Below are 24084 nucleotides of genomic sequence, written 5' to 3' on the forward strand. Positions count from 1 at the left end.
ATAAAAAATAGTGAAAGGGATTAAAGGGGAAAGGAGAGTAAATGAGTGGGAAATATCAGAGAGGGAGACAGAACTGAGAGATTCTTAACTCTGGGAAACGAACAAGGGGTGGTGGAAAAGGAGGTGGGCGGGAGGTGGGGGTGAATGGGTGACGGGCACTGAGGGGGGCACTTGATGGGATGAGCAGTGGGTGTTATGCTATATGTTGGCAAATTGAGCTCCAATAGAAAAGAAAAAAAATAGAAAAAAGAAAATCTAATATGGATCCACTCTTGCTCCCCAAAACATCAAAAGTCTCCACAAATACTGCACAAAGAAAATTCACTGAAAGTATTAGTGTAATGGTTATTTTTTGAGGTTATCTTAAATGATAAGTTTGCAAATTTACTCCAGATGATTAGTGTATTTAGTTAAACCAGTAACACATTTTTGAATTGTGTGATAATGACATGATTATCTCGGGTTCCTTTTGCCTAATTTCAGATGTTAGGGGATGGTTTTCCATTCTTTGGGGATGAGGAGTCAGAAACACTATTTAAATTCCTTAAAGGGAAGACCAATTCAGTTTTGACAAATGCCGAGTTCAGAAAATATCAAAAGCTATCCTTTCCAAGAAAGTATTAAAACATAAAACAAAAAAAAAATGGGACATTGCCAATGTGTTAGATAATAATGGCACTAACTACATCCTACCACTTGTAGTTTAACAACAGTTAACAGAGTTGAGAGAGCTGGATGTAGCCTAGCAACAATCCAGTGAGTCTTTGATTAAATGCATTTCTTATTCTGGGCCTCAGTTTATTTGTCTGTAAAATGGGAGAGTTTGACTAGTCTATGCTTGTGGTCCCTTAAAATTGTGTATATCCTATAATTCCATGTACAGCATTCTGATGATGCCTTAGCAGATATATGGATTTCCATCTTCCTTTTCTCCAACATTGCTCCTTTGTACCAGTCTTGGAACAGTGGCTTACGCTGCTATAGTTTGAGAGAAAGGCATCTTCTTGAGAGGACAGAGGTGCAAAGTCTCTGTGCTTCAGCCCCTACTCCACCTCCCATAATACTCGGGTCCTAATATTTGTATTTTAGATCTTGGACAAGTCACTTCCTCTTTTAGGGTCTTAGTGTCTGTTTGTAATAAGGGTTTTCTCCCCCTGAATTCCCTTCTCTAATTGTATGTATGTATGTATGTGAGCTAGAATAATTTTTGGTCATCTCACATTCCCAGTGAGACTTTCTAGGCCTTCCTTCTCTGTTTTTCCCCTTCCTGTTGGCAGAGGTCTGGAAAGCCTCATGAGCCACATCTTGTCACTAGGTTGAATGGCTGCAGTGTAACAATTCTGCCCAGTGTTTGGCTGCCGCAGACATGGTCAAAGTATTAAGGTCCCTTTCTTTCATGGACAGTGCCCTAAGAATCTTTTCTTAGGATGAGACCTTGATATAAAAATGAGCACATGAATATGATGTGGTATAAACAAAGACATGATGCAGCTGGTATAGAGTTTTATTGACTACAAAACAGCATGTAGCAATGGCAATCTAAAGATTGTAGTAGGAAAGTAGAGCTTTAAAAAGCTCATAAACTCATACTTTGATTCAAAAAGTATAGCAATATATTAAGATCATTATGGAATGTCTGGTGAGATTGTCTTACAGAGGAAAAAAATAAGATTCTGAGTTTGATAACTTCAAGGATACCTCTTAGGACTCACCCCTTTGTCTGGGCAAGAATTTCCATTGGGGAAAAGTAGTTCTTATAATAGGCCAAAACTTTTATTGGCCTTATGCATACTTTTCGATCTCATTCACTTGAGAAAGAATTATTCTTCCATTGACGCTCTCCTGTGTGATGGCCTTGATCTTTGTTGCTGAGGGAAAAAAGCAATGAAGAGATGACTGCCATGCTCCTCTTACCATCTGAAAAAGTCATTTGTAGTTCCCTGTTCTCAGTACCTGAAGCTTCCCTGTCCCTTCCAAAATGATCACACAGCAATATGGCAGGTTCTGCTGGGGTTAAAGAGATCTCACCAAAGAAGGTTTTTTCCTCCCACCCTCCAGGAAACAAGAATGTGTGAATAGTGTCATCATCTAGAGGCCAAGACCTGCATCTTAGGTTTGTCTGATACAGAATCTAGGCTCTGACTATATGCTCTTTGGGAGGCCTTCTGGCTTCTGCATGCTTTGTTGTACTTGTATCACAGGTTCTATGAGCTAACAGAGCACTAAATACCATTCTGGACACCTCATTTAAAGATCTAGAAAGCATGAAAGATGGCTGAGAAGCCAGAGATGCTTATCATGGTCACTGTTTTCAAAGTTATGATTTACTTGAATATGTGCTTTGTTGACACACCAGGAAACTGATTCTAGACCAAAGGGAAGATCTAACATTAATAGAGATACAGGGAAAACTTTGTTAAATCAACCTCTCCAACAGTAGAGTAGGCCACTCCATCAAGTAATGGGTTCCCTGTTTCTGGACACGTGTAAGTAGGCTAACAGACCATTTGTCAATATCTTGCAGAGAAGTAGCAGTTAGACCAGCTGCCCATGACGGTGCCTGAAACCCTGATTCTCTGAATCTAATGCCTTAGAACACTTTTATCACAAACTAATCAGAAAAGTGCCACTTGTACCAAACTATGGTTTCTTAGAACTTTTCCATGAGATGTTAAAGGCAATCTGAGAAAGTAGGGTTCCCAGGTCAAGGATTTTTGGTAACACCAAGTTAAGCAAGTAAAACTTTTGATAGTTCTTTCTCTTTTCTGTTTCTTTTCTCCCTCACAGGAGTGCCTGGTCTATCTTTAACTTACTGAAATGCATGACTGTTCATAAGGAAGATAGTGGTACCTAGCATTTCAACCATTTCTGGTCATGGGACACATTTTTTGTAATACACAATTAAAGTCTCACAGAACACTAATGTTTAACAGAATGTAGTTTGGTAAATTATGTGAAATAATTTCCTTGTAATCTAGCAGTTTATTAAACAGACCCCATAACTTAACAGAGATGTAATAATATGAATGATCATTGCTATCTATTTTATTGCTGGCAGAGGACTTGCATGTGTATTATTGAAGACAATACTGAGAGCTCACTTTTTTCTTTTTTATCTAATTTGAGTTAATTAAAAATTCCTTGCCATCTGGGGTAAAATAAAAATCGAACACAGGATATTTGGGAGTACACTAAGGATTATGAGTACTATAGAATGAATAAACATGTTGATTCATTTTTAAAAAAGTAGATTCAAACAATGAAAGAAATTTTTACCTTTAACACTTGACTTCGATTCCTCCATTGTCCTATAAAAATGATAAGAATTACAGCTCATTCTAGTGTTAGCAACAATCATAAAAATTCCTCAAGGTGAACTAACTTCCTTTGCTTGCTTGTAAATTCATAGTTCTTTAATGAGGATAATTGGCTGAGTTCTGTAGTCTCAAGTTCATGAGTTCATGGGAAAACCTTCCTGGATCCAGAAGGAAGTGAGTACTGCCTCCCACTGACCTTAGGACCAAGGGAAGTCTACCAAACTACCTCCATTCTTTCAGCTGGCTGCAGGCTTTGCCTCCACTGGGATCTTTTTCAGGGTCTGGGTTTGAAGCCTGGAACCCTTGGGCTTTTCAGACTGTTCAAAGTTTGGTCTGATAGTCTTTTATTTATGTATTTTTATTTAATTTTATTTTTTAAAGTTTATTTATTTAAGCAATATCTACACCCAATGTGGGGCTCCAAGTCACAACACCACAATCAAGAGCCTCATGTCCTATTAACTAAGCCAGCCAAGTGCCTCTATGTATTTTTAAAAAAAAAATTCTAAAACTTTTTTCTTGGGTCATAGAATGCATGTGTCCTTTTTTCCACCCAGACAACTATTGTCATTTCCCAGGTTGCTCAGAAATGCCACATTGAAGAATCCAGACTTCTCAACCTCTTAGGAATCTTCTTATACTGTCAGACTAAAATATCCTTCCAACCTTCTGGGCTTTTTGTTTTGTTTTGTTTTTGGAGCCAAAATTGTATGCATTCCCAGTGGGAAATACTATAGCCAAGCCTTCCTAGTTGTTTCTTTTTGGAGATTTTAACATATTAATTTTAACAATTGACTTCAAATCTTAGTACCCTGGGAATAGCTGATTAATTCATACTTGCTATTTAATGAGATACAACCTGATTTAAATATCCAGAAGAAATTCAACATAAACTTTTCTTTCTCTGGAGTGATGATTGCTAACAGAACCCTGAGGTATATGAAGGCACACACAAAAACTCAATGTTCTTTTTGTCCTCCTCCCCTGCCAGCCTTTGCCTTACCCCTCACTCTCTCCCTCCAGAAGCTGCTGGTAGGTGGCGATTTCCTTCTCTAGGTGGGTCTTGATGCCCAGGAGGACCTTGTATTCATTGTGCTGACGCTCCAGGTCATGGCGCAGCTGCCTCAATTCATCCTCATAGTGGGAGATGATCTGTTGCATGTCCTGGAGCTGGCAGGAGTACCGAGACTGGGTCTCTGATAACATGTTCTCTAAAGCAGATTTCTGAAAGAGGATATGATGTTTCTTCCATTAATTGGCTGATAGCTTGGCTGCTTCAATAATGTAGGCTTATTGAGTAGTTGGATTATACTGATCACTCTGGTGGCTTCTGGGATGCAAAAGTGGGCAGCTGACTGACTCACAGGTTTGGGGCTTGGGCAGTGAGGAGTGCACGAAAGTCAGAATTTTTGAGGCCCATTTCTTTGTGTTGGGGAGCTCTTGGCAGCTTTGCTATGTTCCTGCAGTGTTTATTGAGTATGCTACTCATTTGGGGTTGGGCATACGCTGCCTTGCTCTGATTTATTCTTTACCTCCTCATGCTTATATTTTATCTGTGGCCATATAGAAAACTCCCGGGAGAAATAGAAACTGGGACAGCTGTCTCTTTGTATCTTCAGAGAAGGGTCTCAAGTAGGGATGCTGGATAAAATAGCACCTAGCTAAATTTGAATTTCAGATGAGCAATGAGTAATTTATTAGTACAAGTATGTCCTAAAAATTGCCTCAATATTGCACGGGACATATTTATACTAAAAACAAAAAAAACAACAACAAAAAAAACCCCACACCCTTTGCTTTGTATTTGAAATTCAAATTTAACTGGATGGCCTATATTTCAATTTGGTCAATCTAGCATCCATAGTCCCAAGCAATGCTCATTGATTATGACAATGATAATGAATTGTCATTATTGAGGAAATCCTAAAAGCTGCACAATGAAGTTGCCACACTAGGATACGGAGAACTGAGATCAAGACCCTGTTCTGTTTGGATTTCCCACCCACTTTTCTGGAGTGTGTAACTTAAATCTTCAGGAGAAACTCACAACTATGCTGGATAATCTCATTTGCTTATGGTGTTAACTTTCACAGGGCACTTAATGCTGCCTGGCCTGCACTCATCACTCTCCTGTTCTCCCAGAGGGCTACTGCATTCCTTCTCCTCTGTCCTTAGATCCCCTCCTCCCTCTCCTTTCTTTCAGCCCATGGCCTTGCTTCCTGTCTTGAGGAAATGAAAGCCATCAGGAGAGGATCCCAACAAGTTCCCAACATTACTTCCACTCACACCCATGAGCCTGTGTCCAAGTTCTTGCTCTTCTCCTGTTACAATGCATGAGCTGTCTGTGCTCCAGTCATTTGAGCAATTGCCCACTTTCTTGTATCATTAATATTTTCCTCTCTACCAGATTCTTCCCATTGGCTTTCAAATAGAATAATTTCTCCCACCTTAAAAATTTTCTCTCTTGAATCCATATCTACATTTAGTTGTCATTCAATTTCTCTGCTCTCCTTCACCTATAGCAAAGCTCCTCAAAGTGTACAGCTTCTCTGTATCTGCTGTTCCAAATTCCTTTAGACTTCCCTCCAAGGGACAAGCTACACAGTCTGACCCCACTTTTACCCCAAGGGTCACCCCTTCCCTTTCCTCCTCTTCTCTCCTTTGTTCTTTCCTTTGTTCATTCATTATGGACACATTGGCTTTCCTGCTATTCCTCCAACCCAACTGACATACCTGTGCCTCATGGCTTTTGCATTTGCTGTTCCCTCCACCTGGAACCCTCTCTCCATAGCCATGTAATGCACCTGCTCACCACTTCTAGGTTTTTGTTCACCTTAACAGTAAAACCTTTCCTGGCTACCTTGTTTAAATTGGCGGCTCTATATTTCAGCATGCCTGACCTCCTCACTCCATGCTTCATTTCTTAGTAGCACTTTTCTCCATCTCACATATATATTATGATCGGTCATCCAAACTAGAATGTAAATTCCCTTATTATAGAATCCTTAGTATTTAGAATAGTATCAGATAGTAGAATGCATAAAAATGAATGTAAATGTCTTGCTGACCTCACATGGTTGTTGTGAAATACTGCATGTCCAAATGCTTTGAAAGCCATTAAACACTGTAATTATTTCTGTGCTCATTATTATCACCTTGACAATGTACCTTTTAAATGTCTGTTTACCATCACTTATTCCTAAAACATAACAGTAATTTACCATGTGTATCTCCAATAGAATGAACCAATTATTCTCCTCAAGATCAAGGGCAGAGTAGCACTTGGAAATGATATTGATAAATGATTAGAAGATTCAAATGGGAATCAAATGACAGATTTCATTTAATGATTTTGAGTGCTTGTGACACTCATACAAAGCATTTTACTAAAAACCATGAAAATTATAGAAATGACTTAGAAATAAGAATTTATAGTTTACTGGATGATAAGACATCTATATATATATATAATGGACAGAGCACTACTTTGGAGTCAGACAGGGCTGGATTTGCCACCAATTCATGTTGACACCAGAATTTCTTTGTATTAGGGCTTCAGGGGGCATCCTGGTTGTAAGTGGGGAGAGTACTGGTAGAGATTATGAGGACGTACTAGACCCCCCACACTTCTCCTCAAACACCAGGTGGTTATACCACTGGCCACTTACTATTTGTATGACTTTGGACAATTTATCTGGAGCTTTGATTTCCTCATCTATAAAATGAGAACACAAAGACCTGCCTGGAAAGGTTAATGTGAGGATTGATGGCAGTTAACTTAATGAACTCCCTGGCATACACTGTGGCACAAGGTAGAAACCTTGTGCCACAATAAATGATAGCTCTTATTACCATTATCATTTTGAACAATCTGGATGGAAAGTGGGAAGTAAGAAATGTCCCAAGGGAGTTGGAGAGAGAGGCCCAGGCAAGAAATCAAGAGAGTCAAGAGAAGTCAAGGAGGAGGTGGTACCTGACCCTAGCTCAGACTCACTCTGTTGTGCTGTGCTTGCAGGTCAATCTCCAGGGCCTGGAAAGTGCGCTTCAGTTCATGGATGTCACTTTGGCTACTCTGCACAGTTGCTGGACTGGCCACCTCCTGGGCCATGGCTGCTGCCTATGAGACAAGCAAAGGGCAGAGGCATTGGCATTGGGACCACATGGAAATGGAACCTTTGGGAAGTTTGAGCACCTTTCCTTTACCTGCTCTTTATACCAAGTGTCCAAGTCTTGATGCTTCTTCTTTATTATAAATTCATATTCCTGCCTCATATCCTCCAGGACCTTAATCAGATCTTCTCCTGGAATTGTATTCACCTTCACATTGACCTTGAAGTCATTTGGCATATGATGTTCCTTCATTTCCTGTTTAGTAATAGAGAAAGAAAATGAACTGGCTTTGGTAATCGGAAGGCCAGAAGTGTGTTGACTGGCAGCAGTTAACAGGTCTTTTAAAAATTCAGCTCTTGTGGTTTTTTATTCTTTTACTGGTATGGTTTGATTTCTTAGTTATTATCTTATTCATTAATGGCAAAACATTGTATATTTTTCTATTATAACCTTAGAAAATAAAAAATAGCACTAGATTAGATAGGTAATCAAATGGCTTCTGTGATTATTGAATTAATCCCTGTTTGGAAATGTTTCACAAAGAATTATGCTTACATAGCATGTAAAGCACTCTTCATCACATGTTCATGGGTGAAGTGATGACACAATTCAACAGTTTAACATTTCAGATTATAGGCTAAGGCTTTCAGGAGGCATTCCAGCAACCCAAAGCCAAAAGGTATAAAGCCTTTTAATATCTTGTCAATGCATTATGACTCTGTAGGGCTGGCACCCATAGAATATCACGAAAATCAAGAAACCGTAGGACAGGTTTAATTTACAATCATTGTCTAACCAACTGTTCAGAATTGAGGTTCTTTGATGTTCATTAGCAATTTTGTTTGCCTAAAATGGGGATTGCTTTTCTTATTGCATCAGAGTCTCAGGGACTTCAGATGGATGGTAACTTTTTCAAAGTCATTTAAATGCTTATGGAAATTAAGATTCTTCAGTTTTGCCACTAGTTTTATTTACCTTGGTTAGTGGCAAGTTCTCTTTATTCTACTGTCCTCCAGTTTTTTGCACATTGGGTCAACGAAGGAAGTTCAAGCTCATGCATTTATTCTTACAGTACTATATTAACAAATAAGTCGAGGTAAACATTGTGTATTAGCAAAATTGTTGACTGATTTGTCATTAATTATGATTATATTTTGGCTGTTGGATTTGACACTGAATAGATAAGCCTGAAGCTGGAAAAATTAGATGTTTATATGGTTCCTTATAATTACTTAGGTTGAAGGACACTAGGACCGGCATTCAGATGATGGTTTCTTCTGGGCTTCTGGGCTATTGAATAACCTGAAAGTGCCTGTTAAAAGCTGTGCTAGTTACCAGGAGGTCCTGGGTAGCCCTACCTGCTCATGTCGCTTCTTCATGAGGATAAGCTCTTTCCTCATCCCCTCAACCTCCTGTTCCAAATCTGTTGTGACAATGGTCATATCATCCAAGGTCTTTCGGAGACCTTCAACTTCAATTTCTAGATCTTTCTTGAAGGAGTGTTCATTTTCATACCTTTGGTTGGAAGGAAGAGAAGAATACACCTATTGTTGGAAGACTATGGCCTTGTAAGGATTCACTTCAGTCTGGAGGTGAATCTCTTAGTTTTTAGGTTTAATAAGAACAAATGAACATATGTTGCACATCTTTCATATGTCTGTTTCATGCAGGTTTTTCTGTGATGAAGACTTGTTAATAACAATGTTGTTATGTTTTTTTTAAATTAGGATGAAATAATAAACAGTCCTATGCCCATCACTTAGACTCAGTAACTGTTAACATTTTGCTTCATCTATACTCTATTTTGTATTTTATTTTATTTTTTAAATTTTATTTATTTATTCGAGAGAGAGAAAGAGAGAGAAGCAGGAGCCTGATGCGGGACTCAATCCCAGGACTCCAGGATCATGCCCTGGGCTGAAGGCAGGCAATAAACCACTGAGCCACCCAGAGATCCCCTATTTTGTATTTTAAACTGAATTATAGACATTACAACACTTAACCCCTAAATACTTAGGAATATATCTTTTAAAAACAAGAATTTTCATTAAGAATGAAGCAAAAGGGGGCACCCAGAACTCAGTTGGTTAAGTGTCTAACTCTTGGTTTTGGCCTTGGTCATGATATCAGGGTTGTGAGATTGAGCCCTGAGTTGGGGTCTGTGCTCAGTGCAGAGTCTGCTTGGGATTCTCTCTCTTCCTCTGTACCTCCCTACCACACACTCTCCATTTCTCTCAAATAAATAAATAAATCTTAAAAAAAAAAGAATGAAGCAAATGTTAACAGCTGTTAAATCTAAGTGATGGGCATACTCTTAATTATGGAGAACAAACTGATGGTTACCTGAGGGGCAATGGGTAGGGGAATAGGGGAAACAGGTGATGGGAGTTAAGGAGTGCACTTGTGATGATGAGCACTGGGTGATGTATAGAAGTGTTGAATCAGTATATTCTACACCTGAAAGGAATATGACACTGTATGTTAACTATACTAGAATTAAAATAAGAAAAAAACCCCAGTTTTCTAAATAAGCATAATTACATTATCACACCTAAAGAGCTAATAATAACTCTTTAATATCATCTAATTCTTGGTTCATATTCAAACTTTCCCATGCTACAAGGTGTATTTTATATCTAGGTTGTTTAAAGTAGAGTTCAGTCAAGTATTCATTCCTATTATGCTTTTAATTATATTTTATTAAGATGTTACATGTGGCTAACAGTGAGATAAGTTTTCCTTTAGCAAAACAAAAACAAGAGGAACCCCCCCCAAATAAAGCAAAACAAAAACAGCAAATGAAAACTCCCCACAATATGATGAAGAAGGAACTTACTTGAGGCTGAAGTCATCCACTGCCATCCTGGCATTGTCAATGAGAAGAATGATCTGAGCGTTGGTCAGCTTGCCATCCATGATCTGTAAAACACACATCAAGAGTCATTTAAGTCAGACACACTTCCATGGGAGAACTGCATTTCTGCTCTGTACTTTCAGGGTACACACTTGTTAGCATAGATGCTGTTCTTTTCTGGCAGTGGAAAAACAAGTAATGCAATCAACAAATATTGAGCACTTACTAGGTACAAACCATCAGAATGATTTTTAAAGTACGAACATGGTCCGCAGCCACTTCACTGTCTTTTTTTACCCTAAGTTTAACAGACTAGGATTGGTGCATTCTAAGAAGAATGACATTGGAAGGGGGAAAGACATTGTTCAAAGTGCCTTCTGACTCTCCAGTGCTGCGAACATCTTAGTGTTTTGTTTCAGCTCATCCACATCTGACGATGTTAAAAGAGTTTTAAGTTATAATCCTGTTTTTATTGTGACTATAAGTCTGGCTCCCTTAAAGTGCAGTAGTTATTTTAGATGAACGTAATTCTTCTTTGCAGTAGCATTCATGTTGCAGTAGCATTCATGTTTCTGATCAGTGACACTGAGCAAAGTATCAAAATATCACTGATATTAGCTTGTCAAACTGATTTTGAGTGAATTTTATAATAGTCATCACATGCCATAATTATTTTTTGTTCAAAGTGACTATAACCATTCACAAAACTTGTAGATAGGTGTACATGTTCATAAATTATTCCATGATGAGAATGCCCTAATTGTAGCTATTAAAATATTAACTGAAATATTTTTTTGGCAGCTTAATAAACTTTAACTGTGGTAAAGCCTTTGGTTAAGACTTGTATTGGGTGTTTATATACTTTTGGACCTTAAAATGAAAAATACTGTTGAAAGTTTCTACTTGGGTAACTGTGCTTATGTATATGATTTGTAAATTCTTCTAGGCAATTTTAACAAGTAGTGCACATTTGATATATGTCACTGTCTTCAGAAAATTGAGTGGAAGATGTCTGAACATCAAAAGTGTAATACTACTTACTTTTGTACCACATATTGTGCTGAACTAGGAACTGGAGATTTTCTTTTTTACTTGCTTTACTGACCATTAGTGTGAACTTGGGCCAGTCACCCTGTTCCCTGGGTTTCAGTTTCATCATCTGTTAAATAAGGAGTTCGTAGTAGAAACTACTAAAAATCTTAGCTCTAAACTTCTGTGATTTAGCTGGAGGCAGAGAATCCTGTGACATTCCCATCATATTTGAAGAGATAATTCTTTTATTTAGAAAGGATTTCTTTTTTTTAAAAAAAAGGCTTTACTTATTCATGAGAGAGAGAGAGAGAAGGCACAGACACAGGCAGAGGGAGAAGCAGGCTCCGTGCAGGGAGCCGGACGTGGGACTCGATCCCGGGTCTCTAGGATCAGGCCCTGGACCCAAGGCGGCGCTAAACCGCTGAGCCACCCGGGCTACCCAGAAAGGATTTCCTCAGGACAAAGTTATACCTCAATACAAAGGCATCTTTTAAGGATCCACTCTTTTTTTTTTTTTTTTTTTAAGATTTTATTTATTTATTCATGAGAGACAGTGAGAGAGAGAGGCAGAGGGAGAAGCGGGCTCCTCGCAGGCACTCGATCCCAGACACGGAGATCACGCCCTGAGCCAAAGGCAGACGCCCAACCACTGAGCCACCCAGGCGTCCCTAAGGATCCACTCTTATTCAAAGCTCCATTGATTACTTGGAATTTGGTATCATGAATGCACAATAGCAGGATTCAGAGGTGATAATAACACTGTGTCTGGAACTCAAAGGGCAGAGATTGGGGTCCTGTTCTCCCACTTACTAGCAGAGTGACCTTACTGAATCTCAGTTTCTTCATCCATAAAATGGCAATAGTGATAATAATAGTAGCCACTTCATCAAAGAGTTCATGAGAGTTAGATTAGAAGAGATTAAATACAATACTGTTGTAACATAGTATAATCTGGGCATACTGTAGACGCTGAAGAATTAGTTGAAACTATATATTAATTTAGAAAAATGTAAAATGTTTAATTTTCTTTTATAAAAGAACTTTTGAGAGGACCTACAGATGGCCAAAAGACACACAAAAAGATGCTCAATATCACTCATCATAAGAGAAATGCAAATGAAAACCATAATAAGATTTTGAAAAAAAAAAAAAGATTTTGATGGAATCTTGTCTCACATTTAGATCTTTCATCCATTTTGAGTTTATCTTTGTGTATGGTGCAAGAGAGTGGCCTAGTTTCATTCTTCTGCATGTGGATGTCCAATTTTCCCAGCACCATTTGTTGAAGAGACTGTCTTTATTCCAGTGGATAGTCTTTCCTCCTTTATCATATATTAGTTGACCATAGAGTTGAGGATACACTTCTGGATCCTCTATTCTGTTCCATTGATCTATGTGTCTGTTTTTGTGCCAGTACCACACTGTCTTGATGACCACAGCTTTGTAGTACAGCCTGAAACCTGGCATTGTGATGCCCCCCGCTATAGTTTTCTTTTTTAAAATTCCCCTGGCTATTTGGGGTCTTTTCTGATTCTACACAAATCTTAAAATAATTTGCTCTAACTCTCTGAAGAAAGTCCATGGTATTTTGATAGGGATTGCATTAGAAATGTAAATTGCCCTTGGTAACATTGACATTTTCACAATATTAATTCTGCCAATCCATAAGCATGGTAAGGTAATACCTCACACCAGTCAGAATTGGCTAGTATCAGAAAGACAAGATATAGTAAGTGTTGGAGAGGATGTGGAGAAAAGGGAACCCCTGTGCACCGTTGGTGGGAATGTAAAATGGTGCAGCCACTGTGGAAAACAGTATGGAGGTTCCTTAAAAAATTAGAAATAGAACTGCCATATGATACAGTAATTCCACTTCTGGATATTTACCTGAAGAAAAACTCAACAATTTGAAAAGATGTATGCACCCTTATGTTCATTGCAGCATTATTTGTAGGAGCCAGGATATGGAACCAACTTAAGTGTCCATCGATAGCTGAATGGATACAGAAGATGTGCTATATATATCCAATGGAATACTACTGAGCCATAACAAAAATGAAATCTTACTTTTTGCAACCACATGGATGCACCTAGAGGGTATATGCTAGGTGAAATAAGTTAGACAGTAAAATACTATAGAAATAATAATTAAGTCAGAAAGACAAATACTATATGATTTCACTTGTATGTGGAATCTAAAAAAGAAAAGAAATGGACAAATAGAAATAAACTCATAAATGCAGGGAACAAACTGGTGGTTGCCAGAGGAGGCGGAGAGAGGAGTGGGTGAAATAGGTAAATGGGATTAAGAGATGCAAACTTCCAGTTATAACATAAATAAAGCATGGGGATGAAAAGTATAGGGAATATAAGAAAAAGGAAAAAGGAAAAAGCTTGCACTTTTTGTAATGAGAGCCAATGCCTGTATAGGATAAAGTCCAGGTTCTGTATATTGAGATGTATCTTCAAACTTCTGCTGTTCATAGTGGAAGATAACCAGGCTGCTGCCCTGCCCAACTTTTTTCTTCTCTTGGTGTATTCCAAATGGTACTATGACTACTTCCTTTGCTCTAAAAAAGGATTCTGTAGATATTTCCTTGTCTCCCTGCTGCAGTGCTGCTTAAGGATTTTCATACCAATGCTTTTCCTTCCAGGCTCTTTATTCTTCCATTGTCTAAACTCATAGGATATGTAGCTCCATTTAGGAAAGCCCAGGGGCCCTGTGCACTTAGGTGTTGATTGACATCCAGGGAAACCAAACAGTATTCCCAACATGGGATCAGAAAATAAAAAATACAATCTGTGGGCTTATTTGGCTTTTTTGAGTTAAACTGATAATTTATCTGTTGTAAAACCCACCAAGAATCTGACTCCCCCCAGTCAGCATTCTTCTCAGTGTACGTGAATAGTGGGTTCTGAAATGTACTCTATAGAGAACACACTTATTTATTTATTTAAAAATATTGTATTTATTTGAGAGAGAAAGCACGAATGGGGGGAGAAGGAGAAGCAGGCTCCCCACCAAGAAGGGAGCCCAATGTGGGGCTCGATCCCTGGACCCTGGGATTATGACCTTAGCCAAAGGCAGATGCTTAATTGACTGAGCCACCCAGGCACCCTAGAACACGTTTAAAAAACCAAAATTATTTCCTCTGTTCAGGCTTACTTGGTATAATATTATGATATAGTCACTTTTTCTGGGACATCCTTCACAGTAATGAATGTATTATGAGGATGGATTGAGACATAATTTGTGAAGCATAGGTTTTGCATTGTGTGTTGTCATTAATCACGAGGATTCTCCCCTAAGGCTCTGAGTTCATTCTTTTAAAAAAAATGGAGTTGGTGTATTAGTATAGCATTGTTGCTCCAGGGTGTATAATCTTGTTCCAAGAAAAAGAAAATAGGATTTTTTAAATAATGAACCACAGTGCCAAATATAGTACTATTGAGAGCATTCTAAAATACATGTATCCTTATGACCATGTCTAATTCGATATTTCAAAAGGATTGGATTAATTTTTGAACTAATTTTCTTATAGATCTTTTGAGTAATATTTAGGATTCCTATGGTGGGACAAAAGGATACTATATCTGCAGATAGCATTTCATCAGGCCTGGGAAGGGGTTGACCCCTATATTGTAGTGGGTTATCATATTCTTTGGGCCTCTGTTTTCTTGCCTGTGAGTCAAGGAGGTCAGAACAGATAGAATAACCTCAACTTCAAAGAATTGTTTTCTTCAAACATGAAAAAATGCAATTAAAATAAATCTAGAAAAGAGTGGAATTCAAACCTGAATTTAATTGATAACCCAGAATTTAAAGTCAGAACCCAGAATCCTGGGGCAAGCCCCCACTCACTTTTCTCAATTCTGTTTCAAAGAATTTAGGCCACCAATCAGTCTCAGTCTCCTCATCTATAAATTGGGGGTAAGAAATGAGATAATGTGTATGAAATGTATGTCATAGGATTAGCAGTGCATTATTTCTACTAACAAGCAGCACTGTTTTTGTAGAAGATAGGCTAGTGAGCACCATGCAGTGTGGAAACTGTGAGACCATTAGAAGCAGATCTGAGTTAGTGGGTGACGGGCATTGAGGTGGGCACTTGATGGGATGAGCACTGGGTGTTATTCTATATGTTGGCAAATTGAACACCAATAAAAAAATAAATTTATAAAAAGAATCTCATGCCTGCCTCTTGCTGGTGGCTTTTGGTGGCAACGTCACACCTCTGAACTCCAGGGTGTTTACAGGGTCATTGTAAGAATTGAATAAGGTAACATCGAATATTTCCATCAGTGCAAAAAGCTCTTGGATGGTGTCAATATGTGCATTAAAACATCCAACATCAAGGATGGTATACAGGAAGAGCCCAATTAATACTTTCCTCCCTCTTCTCTGTTCCCTCCTCTCTCCTGTCAGTTAGTGAATTATTTGACTAGGTTTGACCTCATGTTTATTCTGGAAGTTAGGTTCTCAGCTGTCCATTTGCAAAAAAACTTCTGTTCTCTCCATTCTAAAACAAAAGTAACTTTATTTATGAAAAAAAAATTATGATGAGGTTTGTTGAGTCACCTTGTTTTTTCCATAAAGACAACCATGTACTATATAGTTAGGGTAATTACACAGTCAGTTATTAGGTTGATTATTCAATAATTAGGGTTCATTATGAGGACAGATTTATGTTATCTTGATTGGTCTTTTCTACATTCAAGCAAGGACAACTGAGGGTTGAGAAATAATACTGTATAAATATTGGAAACCCTTTCTAGGATGGGTAAAATCATGATCTTATGGGGAATTTTCTGGGACCACTTTACATAAGAGGAAAGTTACATAGCTTTAAAAAATAACTTGTGAGCTAACTGGATTCCCTCCACTTCCAGTATTGTTAGATGTCTCGGAAGATAGGAGCTCAGCTTTTTTTTTTTTTTAACGTTTGGGTGAAAATTTTTTTTTTTTTATGTTTTAAAGAAGTCTCCATAACCCATCCTAACTATAAGATTCCAAAAATTATGCTCATTTTATTATTTTTTTCTAGCAATATGCCCTTTCAGAACTTGGTGCAGGAGGAACTCAGAGCTTCTAGTAGCCCTAAAAAGGAAATATCCGGGGATGTCAGAATGATGTATCTGCCAAAGCTAGAGTGACAGCTTTTAGGTACGATCTCCGAGAGTTAACTCAGCCTTTCTTTCTGTGGGTAATCATGCTGTCGCCAGGACTTTTGAGGTGGAGCAGAACTGATGTAATGAGAAAGTAAATGCCCTCTTGTGTCTTGTGCACTGAGCATGAGGAATGAATACCATGATACCGGCCCTTATCATTACTATGACATTACTGGGTCATAACTGATACTGGACAGCAGCTGGTTGCCCTACATTTTTTGGATTCTCTGTATAATTTATGTATAGAAGATGAAATACACAAACCAGGCTTTCCCGAGTCCAAAAGGTATAACAGGAAAATATCCTCAAATACCTTTGTTCACAATTACTTTCAGCTCTTTTGACATTTTCCTGGAAATTGTCTTTTGTACTGATTTCTCCTCCCATGGCTCTCTGGAAATGCAGCCCCCTCTTGAGTTCCAGGGGCACCCACAATCTTACCTGCTCTTGCAGGTGGCTGATGTTTTCCTCATACTGGGAGTAATTTTGCTTACTGCCAGGATCTCTCTGCTCGTGCCACTTCAAGATGAGACTTTCGAGCTTCTCGTTGGCCTCCTCCAGGGCACGTACCTTGTCCAGGTAGGAAGCCAGGCGGTCATTGAGGTTCTGCATCACTTCCTTCCCACTTGCACCCGGGAGGGAATTGCCTTTTCTAGATCCCCAAGGCCCTCCAGGAGGCAGACACCTTGGTGAGCTGAAGGAAAGGGAGATGCGGACACCCCCAGCCCCCCCATGGACACTGGGAGCCCGAGGGAAGCTCCCCAGCTGGCCCCAGCTGCCTCCTGTGCCACGGAGGGAGCCTGAGGGGGTCTGGCTAAATTTATGGCTGGAGTTCATGGTCCCATCTGTGTTTGGTGCAGGGCTGGGCTCTGCTCTACTCCCTGGCACTGCAGAACTGAGCCGCCTCAGACTGCCCTGGATGGTTTTATGCCCTTTGCTGTGGGAGTTTCCTTCTCTGACAACTGTACCAACAAGATCGTATCATTGTGCAACAGGTGTTTCCTCTTGGCCAATCTTGAAGTGCCCCTGGGCCTTCACACACATTGTTGTTGTTTAGAACCACATCAATATACCAGTTTGCTGCTCCCTTCTAGTTGTAACCGGGAGGTGTGGCCCACAACATGAGGTAGGTATTAGTCTCAGGTGCCTTTCTAATCTTTCTGTGGAAATTTTCCTTTGACTATTTATTTGAAAAGGATCAGACTGAAGTTTACAAAAAGGCTATTTGGTGTAGTATAGATTTGCTTTGAAAAAGTAGACGTTAACAACACAGACACACACACCCTCCCCTGCCCGAAATAAACAAACCCTAGCTCTAAAGCTAGGGTGGGAGAGACTCCCAAGGGAAGAACCAGATCAGAATCTCAGGTCCTAGAATAAAAATACTCATGCTGAGGAAATGGAAAATGTTCTGAATATCTGATGCCTTTGTGGCAGTTACTGTTTGATGGAAAGTAATTTCAAAGGATCATTCTTAAGAACAAACCCTCAATTATAATTAATTAATGAATGACCGAGCCTTCCACTTCCAGGGTGCCTTTCATCCCCAGCACACCTCAAAACCAAACAACCCGCCTGCACCAGGACTTCCTTGGCCCCTGGGAGGAATGCAGCCTTTGGTAACTGGCCAGCAGCCCTGTCCTGGCTGAGCCCTGAAAAGGCTGGCTTCTGTGTGTCTGTGACCTGTAAGGCGATGGAGAAAAACAGGAAGTGTGCTATGGGTTGTCGAATGTGCTTGATGAATCTTACGCTTCGTCTGCCAAGGTAAAGGTTAGAAATGAATAAAGAAATAGTCTGGGGGTGGGGAGCCACGTGCTGGTTATAGCAATTAGATTTAAAGGGGACTTTGAAATAAAGTGGCAACATTGGAAGGGACTTTAGTGTACCTCCATCCAAATCAATTATTTTACAGATGTGGAAAACTGACCTGTGCGGAGGGGTGGCGAGGTGTGGCAGAGGACAGATTGTGAGCTAGAGGCAAAGCCACGGTGGGATTCTTGCCACCACACAGCACTGTCACTGAATCTTGACAGAGTCCTGTAAAGATTCTCTTCCTCATGGGATAATGGGACCTCCCAGTTTACACAGCCCTTTGATGGTCTTTATTAAATGTGCATGGCCACTCTTGATGTATTCATGCAAGGGTTATTGTCCCCATTTTACAGATAAAGAATCAAGGGCTCATGGAGGTGACTGACTTAAAGCTGATTTGCATGTGCAATGTAATTCAGCACATGAATTTGTAGGTGTCACTGCCTTGGTCTGCTGTTTCCACTGCTTGGATTCTCACTGCCTGACTGCCCACACCTGCTCCCTTGGCTTCCAGACATAGTTTAAGGGCTATCTCTTTCCACGATCATTTGCTGAATTTTTCTGTACAAGCCGGATGCCCTTTCTATGAAGAAACCACCTGTTCTGGATCCTTGGACCCTCTGGAGGGGCAGAGAGTCCTCACCCCACTGTGGAAGCTGGGAGGCCCCAACTGAGCCCAGCTACCTTCTGTTCTTGACTCCACCCCCATTCTTTCACTCATCATGTAACTCATAATTCTGTATCTGTCACACTTCTCTGGGACTGCAGGCATCTTGAAAACCAGGATTATGTCTTCCATCTATCAAGTGCCAGAGTCTGGCTTCTAATAGGCATTTCGTAAATGTGTGTTAACTCAGTAATGAACTTTCTAGAATTAGGATTTTAACTCTGGTCCTCTGATAGCATCACCTCCTGCCCCTTTTGGGATTGTGAGTTGTAAAACCAGGTAGTAGGAAAAAGCCTCTTCCAGGTGCAAACTAGCCAGCCATAAAGGCAACCTCATTCCTAATTACAAATAAAATTACCAAAAGCACATCAGCTCTGCTTGTCCACCCTGGCATCAAAACCATACAAAAGTCCTCTGGAATTTCTTCATCTCACTGTGGGCAGGATGGAATGATTTAGTCAAGACTAAAGGAAACTTTGGGGGTGCTTAGAGGGAGTGTTTAAAGTGTTCTATGGTCACTTACACCTTTGAACATGAGAAAGAGACCAAAGGGAGACAAGATAAAAAGAGGGCAAATGAGCGAAGCATAGAGACTTGTTTGAATGTGTGGTGGCAAGCAGTGCTCTGCTAGACATCGATGGTGTCTGATCATTTGTTTTGACTCAAGGTTAGGGTCAGCTCTGTGTTCACATGGACTCAGACTCACAAATGACAACATCCATCCATAGGTTGTGCAAGGGCCAGTCTGTGCCCTGTCTCCTGAAACACCCTCTCAATGACTGGCGATGGGAATGATCATTTCCCTGTGCTTTGCAGGCATGTCTGAAGTGGCAGTGACCTATTAGCCCTGTGAATTTGGCCCATGCGTCATTTTATATCAGTGTGTGGGAGTTTGGATTTATAGGAGTTAACCTCGAGCAAAATACTTCTTGTATTATAGCAGCACCAGGGCAGGGAAAAATTGGTGGTGCCATCTGAGAAGACTGAAGAGAAGTCACTTCTTCTAGAACTATTATGCAAAGATTTTCCTCGTAGCTCCCAATCTGTAGAGCTCCATTGGATTATAAAAGGAATGGTGGATTTTTGTTTCTTTTTGTTGGTTGGTTGGTAAAATTATCCATGCTTATTATAAAAAAATACTCAAATAATACATGAAAGTATAAGAAAAAAGATTCTATCACACAGACAGCCATTGGTAAATCGGTGAACATTGTTTCAGACACTCTCTACCTGTATATATTGGTAGGCATATGGATGACTAGAATAGTTTTAGAAAAATGAGCTTATACAGTTTATTCTAGTTTAGAAGAATTGATTTTTAAAAATTTGGTTGATAAATAAGAAGCTGAAATGACTTCACTTTAGTTACATGTTTTGTATAGGACTTTTCAACTTTAATCACATTCTTTTAATTTTATACTTTTTAAGGAGAAAAAACATGACCTGTACATTTGTGGAATCACAGAGCTGGAAAGAAGGGCAAGAACAGGTCATTTGTTGCAGCTTTCTGCTTCTAGGTAGGTCAACTACAAATTGTTGAGCTTATTTTTAAGCTTTTTTTTTTTTTTTTTTTTTTTTTAAGAACTCAAGGGATAAAGGCTCAATTGCCTTCTTAATAGATGCCCAACATTTACTCATCTTTTTGGTCAATGAGCATTTCACCTATGATCTGATTTCATGAATTTTTTTGTATCTTTATGGAGTTCAAATTGTTTCTAAATTATTCTTCTTTGCATAACTTTACAGCTAGAAGTTTCATAATTTTCACATTTGGTTCATCTTTCTGATAAATTGAGATGTAGTCGCTAAAGGGGATGAGTATTTTGCAGGAGACCTTGCACAATGAGTGAATAAAGGGGTTTGCATGTGGGTGTATCAGGGATCAGAAGAGAGCCCTGGTGGCCATTGACTGTCATTTACTGGGAGTACAGTGTTGTATGCCTTTTAAAGACAATCATGCCTTTTAAAGACAATCATTCCATCACTGAGACATTCCCTAGGCACCCTTTTCTTTAGAGTGAGAAAAGAACGGCCAGAGCAATCCCCAAATAGATTTTTACTCTGCATGATATTTCAGAACAGATGAGTAATAGATCTTCAGGCAAAATTACTATGATTTGGATTCGGGGAGCTACATAAAAAGATTAGACATTTATAGAAGTAAAACACAGCACCTGCCATGCAGCCAGGTCAGACATTCTATAGATAACTAAGTTTATCAAATAAAAACATTTTTTAATATTTTGATTTTTCCAGGAAAAGGGGGCCTACAGATAGAAGATTTAAATGAAATATTCAATATAGTATTCTAGACTAGAAGGGGAAGGCAAGTCAACCTAAAGTTGCTTCCAAAGAATATGTATATATATTGAATGACATACAAGGAAAAATAATGAAAACATGCACAGACAAAAGGAATTGCAAGATCATAGAAGGAAATTTTCTCAAATGGTAGGTGATGAGACAATTGTGTTGGAAATTCTTCTTTATCTGATTTTGAAAAACAAGAAAGAATTAGATGAGGATGCAGATGTAGACAGAGCCTTGTAAGTGAACTCAAACAAAGAGCATTTGGGGCCTTATGGGCAAGCAGAGTTAGGAAATTTAAAGAGAAGATAGCAGAATAAAGAAAGAGAAAGCTGATTCAATAAAATCTGGCCATAAGTATTTATTAGGGTCTCATTCCATATTAACATATTTCTGAGCAATTTGGAACATATAAGAAGCAAAAGACATGTTTGCTGAATTTACTGTAAGTCAAGCAACTGCCTGGTTATCCCAGCACTTAATAGTAAGGAAGCTGAAAGGCCAGGCTCTGGCCTGCTCACCTTTAAGTGTTCAATACTATTTTCACTTTATAGAGGGCTGTGGTGGGCCCTCCATATATAGTTTGTTAACCTTGGTTTGGGAAGTTCCACTATTGCTCTATAGATTGCATGGAATAGATTACACGAGATACAAATGAGAAGAAAAAGGAAGATGATGGTGGCTGAGTGTAGTTAAAAAAAACTCTCCAGTGGAGTGGATACTTGAGGGACTCTCATGGTTGAAAGGGAGCAAGAGGTCCCAGGTAATGGAATCAGAAAGAATGGGTGGAGGGGCATCTGGGTGGCTCAGTGGTTGAGCATCTGCCTTTGGCTCAGGTCATGATCCCAGGGTACTAGGATCGAGTTCCATATCGGGTTCCCTACAGGGAGCCTGCTTCTTCCTCTGCCTATGTCTCTGCCTCTCTCTTTGTGTCTCTCACGAATAAATAAATAAAATCTCAAAAAAAGATTGGCTGGAAAGGAAAGACAAATTCCCTAGAAGTTCCCAAATTCTAGATTTTGCTGATCACATCCCCACGGTGCTTTTTTTTTTTTTTAACACATTCCCCTGACTCCTGTGTTTCTTGTAAGGTAGTAGTTTGATCTGTAGGCTTTATTAGATTCATGTGCGACATTTTTGGCAAGAATGCTTTCTGGGGAGTGTTGTGTTTTTCTTATTCATGTTATAACAAAATGCCTTATGTTTGCCTTGCTTGACCATCAGTGCTTAGACTCTTGTAGCTTCTGTATCCCAGAGGAACATTTCCCAGGTGAAAAAACAAGACAGTGCCTTGTTCTAAACGGAGATTTTTTTTCTTGGAATTCAATAGATAGACTTAGGAAGGTAATAACATCTCTGAAAGTGTGTGCAAGTTTGTCGCTGTATATTCATATGTTCACTCTTCTGAGAGGAAGTCACACTTTTGTCAGCTTGTTGAAGGAGCATATAAATTGAAAAAAATTACAATCCAAAGATGTAAAACTTTTAAAGGTGGCCTTTCTCTCATTGGCCTTTAGTTAGCAGTAAGAGGTGTAAGATTTTCATGTTCTGTAGGAATGCAACACTGGACTTCAAAATGAACCATGTTTGTCACCTGTCTCATACCCATCACTTTATAGATAGGAAAATAAAGAAGGGAAGTACTTTGATCAAGGGCCCTTGGACAGTTAATAGCAGAGCTAGGACTAACAGAAGGATTCCATGACATTGTTGTACACCTCCTTATCCTCTCTATTTTATTACTATTTTTTAAAACCATAAAGCTGATGTTTCAGATTCACCAAAATTTTTGTACTTGCAGGATGTCAATTCGTGCATTTGTTCATTTACAAATAGCCACCTGTGTTTAAAATGTTTCTATTCCTTTTTTTCTCCCACCCTTAAACTATGCATTTTGTCTCTGATTCCATTGCTACTTAAACTCCATAATCACACATAATTAGGGTTAAAATCATTTAATTTAAATAACTTCATTATTTATTTATTGAGAGTTTCCTTTAGAGGTGCTTGGGACTAGACTGATAAGGCACAGTTCCTGCCTTCAAGCAGCCTTCAGTCTATGGTTTCATTTTGTTTTGTGTTTTGTAGTCACTACTTTGCAAGTGATCCAACCTATTATGTGAGGGTCTGTGCTGGGGGTGCTTAGGAGCAGTTACTGATCTTACCCATTTGTACCTTGAGTTCAGAGTTGCCAGATCTCAGGGAGACATGATAGTTTAGCATTTTCACCAACAGAAAAGTCACATTTTCCTGGTTGTTGGGATCTTTTCACTTGGTAGCAATGAAGTCATCCTCATTTGAGTGACACATTTGTCATTCACTCTGTCATTGTGGAGCTTGGGGAGAATGGATTGGCCTATCCCATGATACTGGGAATTTAGTCTTATTCATTACTATCACTTTCAAAAAAGGAGGCTCATCCCCTCCCTTTTCCTAGTTTCCTTATCCACTTGCCACCGAACCTTTCTGAGAAGGTAAGAGATATTCTAGCCAGATAGCTTCTTTGAAAGGAGTGCCAGGACAATCTGGGTTAAGCCTGGCTTTAGAAAGATCCCTGTGTCCTTTTGCACTACCTTTGGCATGCCACCAGGTCTGTGGAGGTGATTTTGTTCATTTGATGCTGCAGAAGACAAACAGATGGTGGGTGGGGAGTGCTAGCACAAGACTGAAATGATTTCATTTTTTCTTCCTTTTTATCGTCTTAATCTGATGAACATGATAGGTAATCAAATAAATCCCTTATACAAAGGTTGTTGTCATTGATAATCCTTGAATTAACCTGCACATTAGCTTCAGTGCTCGTAGGGCGTTACTTT

The 24084-nt window shown here is 39.2% G+C and overlaps 1 protein-coding gene and 1 long non-coding RNA gene across 5 annotated transcripts in view; one reads left to right on the top strand and one right to left on the bottom strand.

Annotated features, from left to right (window-relative positions):
* LOC144286576 (uncharacterized) overlaps positions 1 to 24084 on the top strand; it is an 80844-nt gene that overhangs the window by 21511 nt on the left and 35249 nt on the right. For all 4 annotated transcript variants that reach the window (XR_013354598.1, XR_013354595.1, XR_013354597.1 and 1 more), the window contains exon 2: positions 20390 to 20478. This is a non-coding gene — a long non-coding RNA (uncharacterized LOC144286576). The remainder of the gene's footprint in view (positions 1 to 20389; positions 20479 to 24084) is intronic.
* On the bottom strand, positions 1487 to 17401 carry KRT23 (keratin 23). Its single transcript, XM_077853164.1, has 8 exons — positions 16924 to 17401; positions 10264 to 10346; positions 8786 to 8942; positions 7521 to 7682; positions 7312 to 7434; positions 4321 to 4541; positions 3277 to 3308; positions 1487 to 1868 (listed from the first exon to the last, which is right to left on the bottom strand). Exons 1-8 carry the CDS (start codon positions 17317 to 17319, stop codon positions 1783 to 1785), a joined length of 1260 nt encoding a protein of 419 aa, XP_077709290.1. The 5' UTR covers positions 17320 to 17401; the 3' UTR covers positions 1487 to 1782.

This window comes from Canis aureus, chromosome 16 (assembly GCF_053574225.1).
Source record: "Canis aureus isolate CA01 chromosome 16, VMU_Caureus_v.1.0, whole genome shotgun sequence".
Lineage (NCBI taxonomy): Eukaryota > Metazoa > Chordata > Mammalia > Carnivora > Canidae > Canis > Canis aureus.

Excerpts from the sequence above, each read along its gene's own strand:
- KRT23 (XM_077853164.1), bottom strand. The coding sequence starts at position 17,319 with ATGAACTCCAGCCATAAATTTAGCCAGACCCCCTCAGGCTCCCTCCGT. Across the intron at positions 8,943-10,263 it reads GTGGATGACTTCAGCCTCAA|GTATGAAAATGAACACTCCT; the intron begins GTAAGTTCCTTC and ends TTCCAACCAAAG. Across the intron at positions 1,869-3,276 it reads ATCGAAGTCAAGTGTTAAAG|CAACAAAGATCAAGGCCATC; the intron begins GTAAAAATTTCT and ends TTTTTCCCTCAG.